The 15,033-nt window shown below is 44.1% G+C and overlaps 1 protein-coding gene across 3 annotated transcripts in view; it reads right to left on the bottom strand.

Annotated features, from left to right (window-relative positions):
• lmo3 (LIM domain only 3) overlaps positions 1–15,033 on the bottom strand; it is a 50,455-nt gene that overhangs the window by 2,386 nt on the left and 33,036 nt on the right. For all 3 annotated transcript variants that reach the window (XM_005733206.1, XM_005733205.1, XM_005733204.1), the window contains exon 3: positions 7,442–7,567. In XM_005733206.1, the coding sequence (XP_005733263.1) occupies positions 7,442–7,567 (126 nt within the window). The remainder of the gene's footprint in view (positions 1–7,441; positions 7,568–15,033) is intronic.

Genomic DNA, 15,033 nt, shown 5'->3' with positions numbered 1-15,033 from the left:
CACTGAAATACATTTTCTGCACGCAGGAATGAATTTTGTTGACTCAAATTCAGCTTTTCTTCGCTCAAAATAAATTTCTCCTCAGAATGCAACACTTGCACCTGCAAATAGTTTTTACGTGCGCTCAGAATAGTGGCACAAAAATAACTCCATATGTTGTGAGAGGGCAATGAAGGTTATGATGAACATGTAAGAGCAGTACGTTTTGTTGTATTGTCCTGAGGGCTGCTTATCTCCCTCAGTGTGCAGGCTCACCAAAGTCAGCAAGCTGCAGTGCCGTCTTTACCAGGGGGGAGTGGAGCTGGGATGTGGGGAGTGGGGGGGCAGTGAGCCTCTGACTTCCTTTACTGTTAAGACTGCTGAGTTCATTGCTGGGACCTTCACACAGTGAGTGGAGCTCGGGTACCTGACATGACCCACCTGTATGCAGGAGTTATTCAGGGCTACATCGCAGGTTCAGAGCATAAATTTGTACATCCACCTCAATGGTAACTTTAGTTACAGTGATTCAAACACACTGTACGAGCACAAACAACAACAACAACAACAACAACAACAACAACAACAACAACGACCCCCACTCCCCATCCAAAACTGCATTTTTAAATTCACCCTGATCACCCTTCAAGCCAAATAAACACACGATGGTAAAATGAATAATATTGATTTTGAGAACAAAATATTTTGGAATAATTCTGGAATTCAATTCAGTTTTATTCAAACAGCACCAAATCACAACAACTGTAAGGTAGACCCTGCAATAATGCATACAGAGAAACCCAACAGTCATATGACCCCCTATGAGCAGCACTTTGGCGACAGTGGGAAGGAAGAACTCCTCCTGAATGGTGCAGGGGGGCGGGGCCATCTGCTGCAGCCGGTTGAGGTGATTTCAGTCATAAATGGGAGGGCGGGTCTTCCAGGAAGCAGTCAAGTCACTAAGGCTGCAGCAGCTGGTGTGGATCAAAAGAAACAACTACAACTGGGCAACGACCAGTGAGGGGTAATAGCTACGATGCCAGATGTTGCTGTTGAGACCTCAGGGGCTTGAAGACAGAAGACTAAAGATGGAGAGATGGGCCTGATAGCCGCAGTGAAGTGGTTACCCACGTCTCGTTCAAGACACCAGGTAGGAGAGCAGTGCTGATTACTCAAGTGATTGTACCTTCAAATCCTACAAGCTCTAATTAAAAAACAAAATATTTTATGCCTGTCAAACTGTTACCTTTCGTTACCTGTTACACTTGCAATTATTTCATTTTTACGGTCGTTTCAGGTTTTTCCTCTTCTGCCAGCAACGACATATTAAACATTGAATTGTTTTACACACTGGCTGCACATGCCCAGTTACCAGCACAGGCACAAAGTGACAGAGACCTCTTATTGTCTGTTAGCCGGTGTCTCTGCTTAGCTATGCTGTCTGTTTTTTCCCTTCCACCACATCAGAGTGGAGCCTCCACCTTTATCAGCACAGGCCTTCTCCCAGACTGTCATCAGGCCTGCACTCCTTTGCGCCTTGCTAACTGTAACCTTCCCGAGCCTCTCTGAGCTGTGGCCTTGACTTATTGGAGAAACTGGGCCAGCACAGGAGAGATGATGAGACTTGACAACAGCCCCATTGATTAGCTGTCCCCCAGGGCTGATCTGTGGGTAACTGCTTGCTGGATGAAGCCTCATATCTCCTTCCCTATTCTTTACACCCAGTGTTGCCAACATCTTTTCTCTCCTCAGAACCAGCTACGTGTCTTGTTAGCTCTAGGACAGCACTATTGCTGAATGATCAGATCCACTGTGGGGATCCTTTGTTTTCACTGATAGACCTCGTACTGGATCTAGTCCCCTTTAGTCCCTCAGCTTGATGTCATTTTAAAGAAATTACTTTTCCTTGTGACAAACATGTTATGCCTGAAGTGGGTTCAGCTGCAGATCCTTTTTTCATGGAAAGTGCGGCTGTCAGTTTAATAATGGTGATGACTGTTACCGCCCAGCAAGACCTCCTCCTGAAACTGCCCGTGTGGGTGTGTCCTGCCGCCTCTCCTGCCTTTTTGCACAGCTGACTCCCATCAGCAATTAGAAGTATTTAAGGCCAGAGAAAGGTGTGCTAAAGGGGCAGAGAGCCATATTGGTGGTTGCAGCTAGTGAGCTGTGCGTGCGAGCGAATAAGATTAGTATTAAATAAGTTCTCTAATCCAGTCTCTACATCTTTGCTCTGCACTAACAGCCCCATCACATAAGCATGGCCCTTTAACAGTTAAACATGGCAGTGGCCATTAGAGTCCTGCAGTGAGATGTGTATGAAATCAGAGTAATGACTGACTTTGAGTTTTCTGTCTTTAATCTGTGGGATACAGTGGGCTGGGTGTACTCACAGACCTACTAATGGCATGAAGACATGCCTGAATGACTGTGCATGAGTAGCGGTACATCCAAACCCGGGTGTAGGAATTCAGCTTTAAAACTTCAGCATAGCCTCTAACTAACCAGTCTGCAGGACTGGGGAATAATTAGACTTCATAACCTCGAATGATCTCGTGTCAGCTCGTTTATTTATCAGATTTCACATGTTCTGGTGCACCACTGAGACATTTCTGGGTCATTTATAAAATTGCTTTATTGAAGGGTCCATGGGTCAAGGGGACTTTCATGTTTGATGGAGGCGATAAAATTGATATAAGTGAACAGTGCATCAGATGAGTGTGCCAGACACAGAACAGTAACACATCTCCATGCTGACAATGCAAAGAAACTGTTCAGAGAAACTTCAGTAAGATGTCAGAACAGATCTCAAGCTGAAAAAACAAAAGGTCACCCAGTTAATCCAGGTTTATGCTTCAGAGACCAGCTAAGACCAGACTTTAAAACGCGTTACCAGCTAGTGCTGACCTCAGCATTGTTGACTTATAGACTTTTAGACGACAGAAATCACAACAACAGGCAGGCAGGAGCTTTATATGTAAGGTAGACGCTACAGTAACACACTGTTGAAAATTGTTGATGCTAAAATAACAGCCTACCTGTAGACGGGTAGAATATTTTTTGCTTAGTCATTGTGGTTGGCACTGTCTTTTTCTTAGTTTTATTTTGGTAGTTTTTAGTTTTAATGACCTTTTTTCTCTTAATTATTTTAGCTGTGTGCCCACCTGTTTCCTCTTCTCTTGATTAGCCTCGTTGTGTCTCGTTGTGTTTTCATGCATCAAACTGTTCCCCGTGTGTTTCTGTGCTTCTGTTACTTTTATCTTATTTTTTCTGTTATGTTTCCATCAGCCAAATAAACGGGTCGACTCTTGTTTTATCAAGTCTGCCTCTGAAATTTGAATTTGGGTCATTTATTCTACACACAACATGAGAAGAGGCATCTAAATGGTGCTTTCAGTCTACAACATACATGAGACACACTACTTTTATTTGACAGTTTATGAACTGCCCTAATATAAAGAGGAGATATGTACGCTGGCTTAAATGTATTTTAATGTGGGAGAGAAGGGCTGACCTGCCCGGGTCTGCTGATGTCTGAATGATGTCCAGAAAGTAAATGATCAGGAAACTTTCTGCAGAAAACCTGGTCTCAGATCAATCCCACTTAAGGTGGAGCAGCTCTCATTTCTAAAGCATGTTAAGTATCCAGAGTTGGGACCAGGATGCAGACATTTGGTCCTCCCTGCTGTCATCCCCCTCCCCACAGAGACCCCAGACCATTAAAAGACAAACCTAAAAATCAGCAAACTGTAAAAACAAAAATAACACTCAACTGCATTAAAAATGAAATGTTGTGTGCCGGGGTAGTGTCCTGTATTTATGGGAAGGCAGTCGATTTTGCCACTTTAGAAACGTGCTAGAGAGCGTCCCCACCATGATGGTCCCACTCATACCACAATGAGTTTATTCATCTCCACTGGTGTTAAAGTTGCTGAGGTGCGTTTTCTGATTTGGAAATATTTTACAGCGTTTGCCTGGGAAAATATTGTCAGTGCATGTGCTGATGTAGCTATTAACCACCGTTTCATATTCCTGTAAATCAGAACTGCTCTTTTTTAAGGCAGCAATCTTAAACACACCCGAGTTTGTGGCATTGAAGCTGTCCTAAAGCACCAAATCAGTGTCTTCACTCCAAACTTGAATATTTTATTTACTGGAGGGGCTGTTTGAGGAGCTGGGTTTGGGGCACAGCCTTCTCATGTTGCTACAGAACGAAAGCACAGTCAAGAAGTTGTAGTTGTTAAAACAACAAACATGTGGGTGAGCAGTCTCATGTTTGGTGATAATGTCAGGCTACTGCAGGATGTAAACAGGAAGTACAGACACAGCACTGAAGTCCCTCAGTAAATAAAAAGGTCTGCACTTCACCATCAGCATTTTGATGTTTGCTCAACAATCTCCACCACCTGAATATCCACACACCATCTCTCCTTAACATAAACTGATACACCTTCACCTTTATTTGTACTCAAGGCAAGTGTGTCGTCTCCACAGTGAGTGGAGTGGGTCTGTAGATAGATGGCTGAGTCTGGCACACTTGCAGCAGTCCAGGTTTTTGTAAAAATGACAGGACAACACTGGTTTCATGTTGGAATCTTTCTCTGGTTCTTCGCTCCATCTTGTTTTTGAGAGAGCGGACATTAGCTAACAAAAGGCTACAGGCAGCGGTGGTCATGTGGCTCTCGTGTTTGGTTCAGCCCACCTGTTTTGCCACACCTCTGTCTTGGGTGCTGTTATTGATGGCTGCTCTGTGTATTTGAGCTTGGAAGTGTTACGACCCGGAGACCACTCCCTGAAGAGTCACGTTGTGATCGATTGTACGAGCGGCTTGTACTTTTGCTTGAGGAAGATTAAGTTGTGTTCAGATTTCTCCAGTGTGGGGGGAGCAGGCCCACGTTGAGATGTCTGGTCTGTGCTTTACGGGCTCCAGGCCCTTTGAGCCCCAAGACTGGGAGTCATCTGCACACTCCAGACTTACCCTTTGTTGTGGGGGAGGTTTTAGGCTGCATTGGGTAGGGCAATACACATGGCTTTGCTGGCTGTACTGCATGGTGACCTGCCTCTTCTTTTTAATTACACTGGTGGTTCTACGGCCATGGAGGGTGGGGTCGGCCCTCCCCATCATTCCCTATTGGATGCTGCTGCCCTCCCTGGGATGTTTGTTGGTTCCAGGGCACGTGGCTGGATGTTCTGATGTGGCTGTTGACCTTGGGGGTGGTGGCTTGGGCCTCTTCTGTGTTGGGGAGGGTTCTTGGGCACCTGGAGTCCTGGGGCCCTGTTCTCAACTCACACCAGGGTGACTGGACTCACCCTGGGGAGGCCAGGGTTGGCTGGCGGTTGCCTCTGGTTCTAAGGGACTCTCAGCCAACTGGATGGACGTGCAGTTGTTGCCGAGATGTGTGGCTTCAGGTCTTCAGTACTCTTGGGGGCTGCGCATGGCCTGGATCTTTCTCTTTCTGCCTCTGGCTCCTGGGGGGCATTACTGCGGCTTCCCACGCTGGTTTTAAATTACTTTTCATGACAAAGACACATACACACACACCACAGGGAGACAGCTGATTTGTCTATCTGAACATTTTCATATTTTTGTCTTCCAGATGCTGTATGTTCATTGCCATACAGCCTCTGGTTGGAGTCTCAGTTGCCTCATGTCTGCCACTAGACTTGTAGTCAAGACCGCCTAAACCGAGACCAAGTCGAGACAAAAAAGTCTTTAAACTGCAGCCAGGTGCTGCTTCGTTTCCGTGTTTCAGGCATATTTATGTGTTCTTGCTCTCGCACAGCCCTCCTCACCGCTGTCGCGTCCATCACCCACATGATGATTTTATCCTATATCCTCGCATGTGATTGGCCACAATATGGAGGGATTGGAGCATAGCTGAGCCACTGTGTGAGAGCTGAGCAGCCAAAGGAAATTAAGTGAGGAGCAGCTCTCGTTCAGTGGGAGTCGGCTCTTCTGATTCACTACAAAGCGCTCTGTAAGCACGTCTCCTACAACTGATGCTTTTGAAATGACACATCATCGAACGTTACGTCGTGTGTCAAGGACACTGTTGACTCCAGAGGCGGAGCCAGACATTTTATACACCCGGGACGTAGTATGCATGGTGGGACTAAACCCCAATTCAACCAGACCCAGAACTGATCCAGAATTAAAACAGGACTACAACAGTTCAAAATCAGGACTGCTTATGACTTAACCGATACAGAACCAGAATCAAAACTCGATGATAGTAGCACTAAAAATCACCATAGACCTGCACTACACTTATTTTTTAATTCTACCAAAGTCCACTATTTAGATTCAGAAAGGTTTATATAATTATTTAGCCTTGTTGTGCAAACAAGCCTGCAGAACTTAATACAGCGGTTCCCAAACTTCTTTTGCTAGGCCCCCCTTTTGTTTAACAAGAAAAATGTTGTCAAGAATGTGGGATCCTGTTTGTCCGTGATTTAAACAGCCCAGCGCTGCTCCCGATGAAGGGAAAAGCAATCCTGCAGGGAGACCTACCTCGGCACGTGCAGCTGAGGCCAAAGGGCAGATATGCTTCACCATATTTTCTAGTCTTTGGCTTAGAATGAAGTTGGTTTGGTCAGAGGGCCCGGTGGCGCCAGTGCCCGGCAGCCTCGCCTCTGTCAGTGCGCCCCAGGACGGCTGTGGCTACAATGTAGCTTCATCACCAGTGTGTGAATGTGTGTGCGAACTGGTCGCACTCTAGAGCCCTGAATAGGAGAGGCTGAAGACTGACGTGGCAGAACAATTACTTAGTGCAAACTGTGTATAACTAACTTCTTTTCCTTTAGGATGCTTAGTATGTCTGGTTTGTGTGTGCATGTGGCTACAACAAAGCTATTTGTGGAAAAGCAACAAGTGAATCATAAGGACCTTGGAAACAGATACGATACACTTCACATACTTATGGCAACATCATGTTTTTGTCATTGCCTCCAGAAAGTGTCTTCAGAAACCCTCCACTGTTTCCATAATCGTAATGAAGTTCTGCGAAATGAAACCTCATGGGCTCCCCTGAACGTTCAATACTCATATGCATGTCTCATGAGTCTGTGTATGACTGTTCAACAAATTCCAAGGCTTTTTGGACCAACTGCATCACCACTCAGTCATCTTCTGATCTGAGTCGATAAAACTGTGAGCGTGTTTCCTGTGGCCTCTGCCATCCCACAAAAGAGAAAACGAGGCGAATTAGAAAATACTGAAAACTGTTCAGTTCTTGTTTTTTAAATGAGTTTAAAAAAACTATAGCAATTCAATTAAACCCATCTCTGCTAACTATGGCCCTGTTTTTAACTAATCTTGAGCATCATGATGTGTTGCTATTGTTCCTTTTTGTGCATCTTGTACTGAACTGCAGTACATTGTAACAGTGTACAGTGCCTTGCTATCCTGACCAGCTATTTGTATGAGTACAGATATGAGAAAAGAGCAGAAGTTTGGTCCACTCACCTCTGATTGCAGAGCTGGCATGCGAAGCAGTCCAGGTGGTAGACATTTTCCTTGGCCCTCATAACCATCTCGAAGGCTGGGATTAGCTTGCTGCAGGCTGCACAATTCCCCGTTACACCAAACAACCTGAGGCACAAATGAACAGATGCAAACAAAAATATGTGTGTAAGTTATCAAATTAAGGAATCAGTGGAAAACTCCTTATATATCTAACTTAGCACTTGGCCTCAAAACTGTTTTCTAATTCGTGCCTGCTTTTATTTTTCATACTTTGTGCATTAATTCAAGGATAATTGTAGTGTGAGAGTGCTGTTGAGCCAAGCAAGTAGTAATGACTTTATGAACTTCTTCACAAATAAACTTTTAATCATTACAGAAAAAATTAACCGTCTCACCGACACATTATTACTTTCAATAGCACTGACATTTATTTAGACTCTTTCTCAGGTTGATCTTTCTGAGTTAACTTCAGTAATTATTTCCTCCAAACCATCAACGCCTCTTTTAGACCCCATTCCTACAAAACTGCCCAAAGAAGTCCTGCCATTAAATATGACAGTCTCTCTATTAATAGGCTACATATCAAATGCCTGGGAGCAATAATAAAACCTTTACTCAAAAAGCATCTCTAGACCCAGCAGTCTTAGCTAATTATAGGCCAATCTCCAACCTTCCTTTATATCAAACATCCTTGAAAGAGTAGTTGTCAAACAGCTAACAGATCATCTGCAGAGGTTTATTTGAAGAGTTTCAGTCAGGTTTCAGAGCTCATCACAGCACAGAAACAGCTTTAGTGAAGGTTACAAATGATCTTCTTATGGCCTCTGACAGTGGACTCATCTCTGTGCTTGTCCTGCTAGACCTCAGTGCAGCGTTCGATACTGTCGACCATAATATCCTATTAGAGCGATTAGAACATGCTGTAGGTATTACAGGTACTGCACTGCAGTGGTTTGTATCATATCTATCTAATAGACTCCAGTTTGTGTAAAAATATTCTGTCTCAGAGCGATGCTGAAAAACTAGTTCATGCATTTATTACTTCTAGGCTAAAGTGTTATACTGACTCGCTTTGCTGAATAGTGATATATCAGGATGTCCTAAAAACTCCTTGAAAGTCTTCTGTTGATCCAAAATGCTGCAGCTGAAATACTGACAGGGACTAGAAAGAGAGCATGTTTCTCACAAACGGGGTTCTGTTCATTGGCTCTATGATTGCAGGGTCTTAGTCTTACAGTATCAGCGTAACTAACAGCTACAGTGATCCAACGACCTGCATCAGTTTGGAGAGGCCTACAGCTCATCACCCTCTACAGAAGTCAGTACCCCCTGATGAGAATTTCAGACTGGCTGATGACCTCAACACCTTCTACTGCAAACTTGAAAGACAACCACTCATACCTCCCATCTACTCACCCTAACCCCACACCCACAGAAAAGACTAATTGGAGTCCTCCTTCCCCTGCCCCTCTGACCCGCTTCCTGTGAGGAAGATGTGTGTCTGCTCTTCCAGAGACAAAGACCTGAAAGCGTCCAGGACCGGTTACGCTAATGCCTGTGAGCCTGTGTCAACCAACCCCCCTCATCTTCAACCGGATCTTTAACAGATCTCTGGAGCTGTGGGAAGTTCCTTCCTGCTTCAAACGCTCCACCTTCACAGGATTACAGTACTACAGGCCTGTCACCCTTAAGTCTGTGGTCACAAAGTCCATCGGAAGAATGGAAATTACATCACAGAGCACCTGCTGGGCCCCCTGCAGTTTGCCTACTGGGCAAACAGGTTGGCTGAGGATGCACTCAGTATGGGATTGCATTACATCCTGCATCACCTCAACCAGGATACTGTTTGTGAACTTCAGCTCAGCCTTCAACGAAGTAATCCCAGACATCTCCATCTGAAGCTCACCCAGCTTACAGTGCCCGCCTCCACCTGTGACTGTATCACGAGCTTCCTGACGGACAGGCAGCAGCAGGTGAGGCTGAGGAGCGTTACATCGCACACCCCAGAGGTCTGCTCTCTCCCTCTACACTAACGATTGCACCTCAGGAGAGCCATCTGCGAAACTTCTGTTCGCAGATGACAACAACGCCATCGGTCTGATCCAGAACGATGAGGAGTCCACGTACAGAAAAAGGAGCAGCTGACCTGCAGTCCAATCCTTCATTAGTGTGCACAAACGTGGCCAAATAAAGAGGATTCTGATATAGAGCGCCTTCAGGTGACTAATGTTGAAATGTGGTACGATACAAATACAATTTAAGTGACTGAATCGAGATGCTTGTGAAGTGTGTTTGGAGGACACATGCATCACCTTATGTTTGTGTTACAGTGGGAAACACAACTTCTTATACCACCACTAATAGTAGGTAGTATTCAGATTTTACTGTGACCCGAGGCAGCTCTACATGTGTTCAGTGCTGAACCATCTGGAGAACAGGAGGAGCTGCACGAGGACGCTCTTCGTGGACTGCAGCTCATCATTCAACTCCATGATCCTCAACATCCTGACCACAAAACTGGACCACCTTCAGATCCCTCAGCTGGCCTCAGTCAGGCTCCCCCCCGCCCCTGACGCAGGGCTGTGTCCTCATCCCCCCACCGTAGCCCCTGTTTACACATGACTGCACACCAATCCACTCAGCCAACGTCATCGTCAAGTAGGTTGCTGGAGCCATCGTGGTTGGGCTCATCTCTGACAGAGATGACACATCGTACAGGCAGCGGTAGAGAATTTGTCCCGCTGGTCCTCTGAAAATAACCTGATGTTGAACGTTCTTGAAACAAATGAACTCATCATGGACCTCCTCCGTGTCCTGACGAAGAATAACTAGAACAGGAGCTGCTGCTGGCCTCGTACCGCTCCTCGTGGAGAGCGTCCACTCTTACTGCTTGGGTGTTTGTTACGCAGGGACAACTGCTGAGAACAGGAAAGCTGTGCAGAAGGTAATTAACACCACCCAAAAAGTAATTGGCTGCCCTCTGCCAGCCCTGGAGGATATTGTAAGCCTCTTCTGCCTCAGGAAAACCAGCGGCATCACAGTTGACCCCTTGCATCGCACCCATCCCCTGTTTGACTCGCTGCTTCCTCCTCTGGGCCATTCGGATTAGTAACAAACATCCACCCATCTGAGCCACGGTCTGAGTAACCTCATCGCTCGGGCCGCTCACACACTCAGACCAAATCATCTGCACTACTTCCAAGATCTTTCCCACCTGCACTCCAACATGGGCCTTCCTGTTGTTTTGTTTATTTCTCCTGTTTGTTATTTATTCCTGCTGTCTTATTCTATTCGGTTCTATTCTGGCGACAAATCACAAACTTGTACATAAAATATTTGTATGCAGTTCATGCTCAGATTTGTTCTTACACCCTGTTTATAAATGAGGCCTGATTATTTGTCTTCCCTTCATTTCCACATCGTTATACTTTTTAAAATGAGTTTTTAGTCGTCTCATAGATGTTAGAATATCTGTGAAGGTTCTCAGTCATCCAGCTCATCGTAGTCTAAGGAGCTTGCAAAGAAAAGCGTCTGGACTTCTTTAAGTTGCTTGAAGACGTTTCACCTCTGATCTGGATGAGATGACCATAGATGTTAAACCAGGTCTACAGGTGCAGCTGAAGCGGTCGGCTCGTTGGTGAACGTGTTCGGAAACAGTTGTTTTATGAGTCAACTGAAATTTCTGCTTTGAGCTCAGGATTTACTTTCACCGTTGAACAAGTTTGACTCCATCTGTATCTCACGCATGTATTTTATTATTCTGGGAAATTCACTAAAGAGAATTATGGAGATGCAAATACTTCTGTTGCTTTTGGTGAATGAGAAGGAGAGTGACAGGCGTCAGAGAGGATTTTTCCACTGAGACATACTTGGCCCCAGTCACAAAAATACGCCACAGTGAAAAATAGCAGGGCCACAGCTTGTGCCATCAAAATAGATGGGACGTGGCCAGCTCTGTTGCCCAGGGAGGACCTTATTATTGTGTTCCCTGCTCCAGGGACATTAATGTGAGTATTTGTTACTACACAGTGACCAAGACCAGGCTAGCAAGAGCAAACACATATCTGATAACAAAATCATATTACAAAATAACCTATTAGGCAGAGTTCTGGAGGCACTTTTAGCCTCCATTGTTAAAATGATAAAACAGCGTGCCACTCAGTCTGTAAGAGATCACCATCTGATGAATGAACTCGTGGGATATGCAGGGTTGTTTATTAACCTTCAGAAAGGATGTTTCCCAGAGGCAAAGAAGCAGATAGATTGTGCTCGTATGAATATCTACAGAACTAAGGGCCGTTGTCAACATACCTTCAGACAGTGAAGCATCTCTCTTGTTACACAGCAATTGGGTGAAAAACAAATAGGACCTATTTGATGGATTAGTGTTGCCTTAATTAAAGGAATTTTGCCTTTCCATCGGAGAAATGAAAATTTGGTGGCATCTCTTCTGATTTGCAGAAAACTGGATTCTGTGGAAGCTTTTGCTGATTTGTCCACTTGCAGAGACACTGAGTGTTTGTGGACAGCAGCTTTGTACAACAACTGTTTGAACCTTAAGTTACACTGTAGCTTCCTCACACTGTACACGGGCACATGTGAGGTCTTTGTCATTCAGCAGCTGATCAGTATTTGGATAATAAATGATTGCCCTTCAAAATAAATCATTCAGGACTCTGTTTGAATCTAAATGGTATTCAGTTTTGCCATTTTCTGGGTCTGTCCATGCTCTCTTCTCACCTCCTGAAGATGTATGGCAGCCTGTGCAGTGGAACAGAACCGACACAGGACTTTGCTTTAGAAAACTTTAGGTGAAAGTCCTCAGGTGGTTTGATATGAGGGATGGTTAAATCGGTAAATAAGCCGACGACTTTCCTCTGAGATTGATTGAATTAAAATGTAACACGAGAGCACAAAACCTTGACATTAGTATCATTTTATCTCACGTAATGCAGAAGTGATTGCAAACTGTGCAAGATCATATGTTAAAACAAAGCCTTTAAATTCCCTCGTGATGTTTGCACAAACATTAACTGACTGCTGCACATACACACCCAAATATGATCGGTTCTTGTCCAAGATGTGTGTTTTGAACAAAACTTTAACTATAATCACTCAAACTTCAATAAAAAAAAGGGATTCATATAAAAAGTTGCACTCTTTGGGAATCTCTCCATGTGTTTTACCTGGTAAACCGCATATTATAAACGATGAATTAACTATACACTATAAATTAGCTTTTCATTGACTTTTCAATCAGCCGAGTGCAACAACTCATTAAAGTTTGTAGACGGTGTTATCACAACAAATGAAAATAATTAAATGTAAATTTAATAAATTTAACATTATTTTTTTCTAAATGGGGAAAAAATCAAATTAATCAGTTTCGAGGAGACCCCCCCCCCACCAAAAAAACAAAACAGTAATATTCAGCTATTAAACTAAAATATTTTTGTCTTATCAAAGATTTATTAAAATCTTTAACGTTTGCTGCACTTTAATCGGCAGCTCAGTGTTTTATAAGCGTTGCCTCTAGCTAACAGAGTATTAGTCTGAATGAAAATGGTTAATTTTGAAATGATGCATTAATTGATTTTCTACTCAAAAAAATTTATTAAAAAAACGTAAATGTTTCAAAAATGATATGCAAACGTCATCGCCTACCTTTCTGTATGACTTCAACCATCTCCTTAAAAGACTAAACCTTCTACCAACCTATACTAATGGGAACATATTACCAGTTTGAACATTTCCTGGAGTCTCTTAAAAAGCCGAGTCTAAGCAGGGTTCAGTCTTTGTTGTACTGTTGGCTGCCAAAGGCTGTTCAAACAAGTAGTGCACAGTAGACCTCGGCTCACCTAGTGAGGAAGGAGGATGGGTGAAGTTTACCTGCCATCCGTCTTTCACTGCTAGACCAGTTGTACAAGACCCCGGGCCTGATGGTACCAGACTGTCACTGGTAACAAATATAGCAGTAAAATAAGTACTGAGGTGCTATTCACATAAAATTCTCCTCAGATGTCAATAACAACGAATACAAAGAACCCAAACCATTGATGTCCATAAATGATGTATAACAATGACGGGTAAAAGTGATTGAACACGTTTACTGGAATCTATTTAAGACTTCAGGCAGAAGCCGTGATGAGAGCTTCACGACGCCTCCTGTATGGTGAAACTGGTCGCACAGAGTGTTTGAGTGATTTTGGCCCATTCTTCCACACAAAGTCCCGAAGGTTCGATGACGTTTCAGCACCGGAGTCTTGCACGGTGAGGGTACATGCAGAACGTGGCGGTGAAATGCAGAACCTATTGTTTGTTTGAAACAACCATAGCTGCAGGTGCTCCTCGGCTCTTAGAAAACTCTTCTGACCATTTTTCTGACTCTGTCTGAAATCTTGTGCTCGCTGGAACGACAGTAGATTATTGTGCGACCAATGCCACAGTATATTTGGCAACCACAAGTTTGTGACAGTCTTACGAGAGCTCACCATGAGGTGTTTCTTGTGTGACACATTTTATAGGCCATCAGCTGATCTTAATTTGCACTAAGTGGCAGGACTGCTTTCTAATCACTGATACTGTCACGACTCTACATGCCTTTATGCATCTGCCTTTTTTCCCTGTGTCATTATTACTTTTAACTTAATTATGGACATATATGGTTGGATTTCTTTGCATGTGTGGATCGGATGGGTTATTACTGACATCTGGTGAGAACTGAATAGAAAATTGGTGACGTGTTGCTTATTTTACACACAGATTTGTCATCTGCATCTTGTCCAGACTGTCGGTGGTACAGCGGTTGGACATGTCTAGAACAGTGTTGCTTGTGCTTTAAGAGAACACCAGGCACCACATATGCTTCATACCTGAGAATAATAATGTATCTTTAAGGAGGCCAAATGTTTCTTTTTCTTGATAAAACATGTTTTTGCTCATTTATTCAGCTTCCATGACTTCACCATACTGTCCCACACCACATAGCCCAAAACGGTCGAGTGACACAGCGGCTCTAGTGACGGCTTCTCTGTTGACCTGCAGGCACAGTTAAATAAATAAAGAGACATCAGTTGACCCGTCTATCGTTCATTCGTCTGAGTTTTCCAGCACAGGAGAACAATTGGATTAATCCAGCTTGGACAGCAGCTGCTGATAGCAGCAGAGCTTCAAGCAGCCATCTGAAATCCTGATAGCAGTCTTGCTCTCCACTTCCTTCCCCAAACCCCAATCTCTTCTATCCCTCTTATCACATCAGTTGCTCCAGCCTCAGCAGGCATTCATCAGCTGCTGGATTAGAATTTGTTTCCTAACAAACCATTGATCATCAGCCTATTACTAGGCAAATGACAGTTAATTACCCACTACATTAACCACCGGGACCTGGGGACTGACTCCCTGTGCCATCAGTCAACATGATGAATGTGGCAAGTTCAGTAATGCACAACCATTCCCTCATCCGCCTGTCGTGCTGAGAACAACCCCTGGATCTCACTTCTAGGCACCCAGAAAGAAATCTATGGCAATCTGCATAATTACAGACCCCGGGTTAATAACAGCCAAAGGATTTCTAGCATCTCACCACAGGATTT

This window comes from Pundamilia nyererei, unplaced genomic scaffold, assembly GCF_000239375.1.
Source record: "Pundamilia nyererei isolate P.nyererei 1_Seehausen unplaced genomic scaffold, PunNye1.0 scaffold00050, whole genome shotgun sequence".
Taxonomy (NCBI): Eukaryota; Metazoa; Chordata; class Actinopteri; order Cichliformes; family Cichlidae; genus Pundamilia; species Pundamilia nyererei.
Note: the sequence above shows the minus strand (reverse complement) of the source record. Positions and strands in the feature narration are given on the sequence as shown.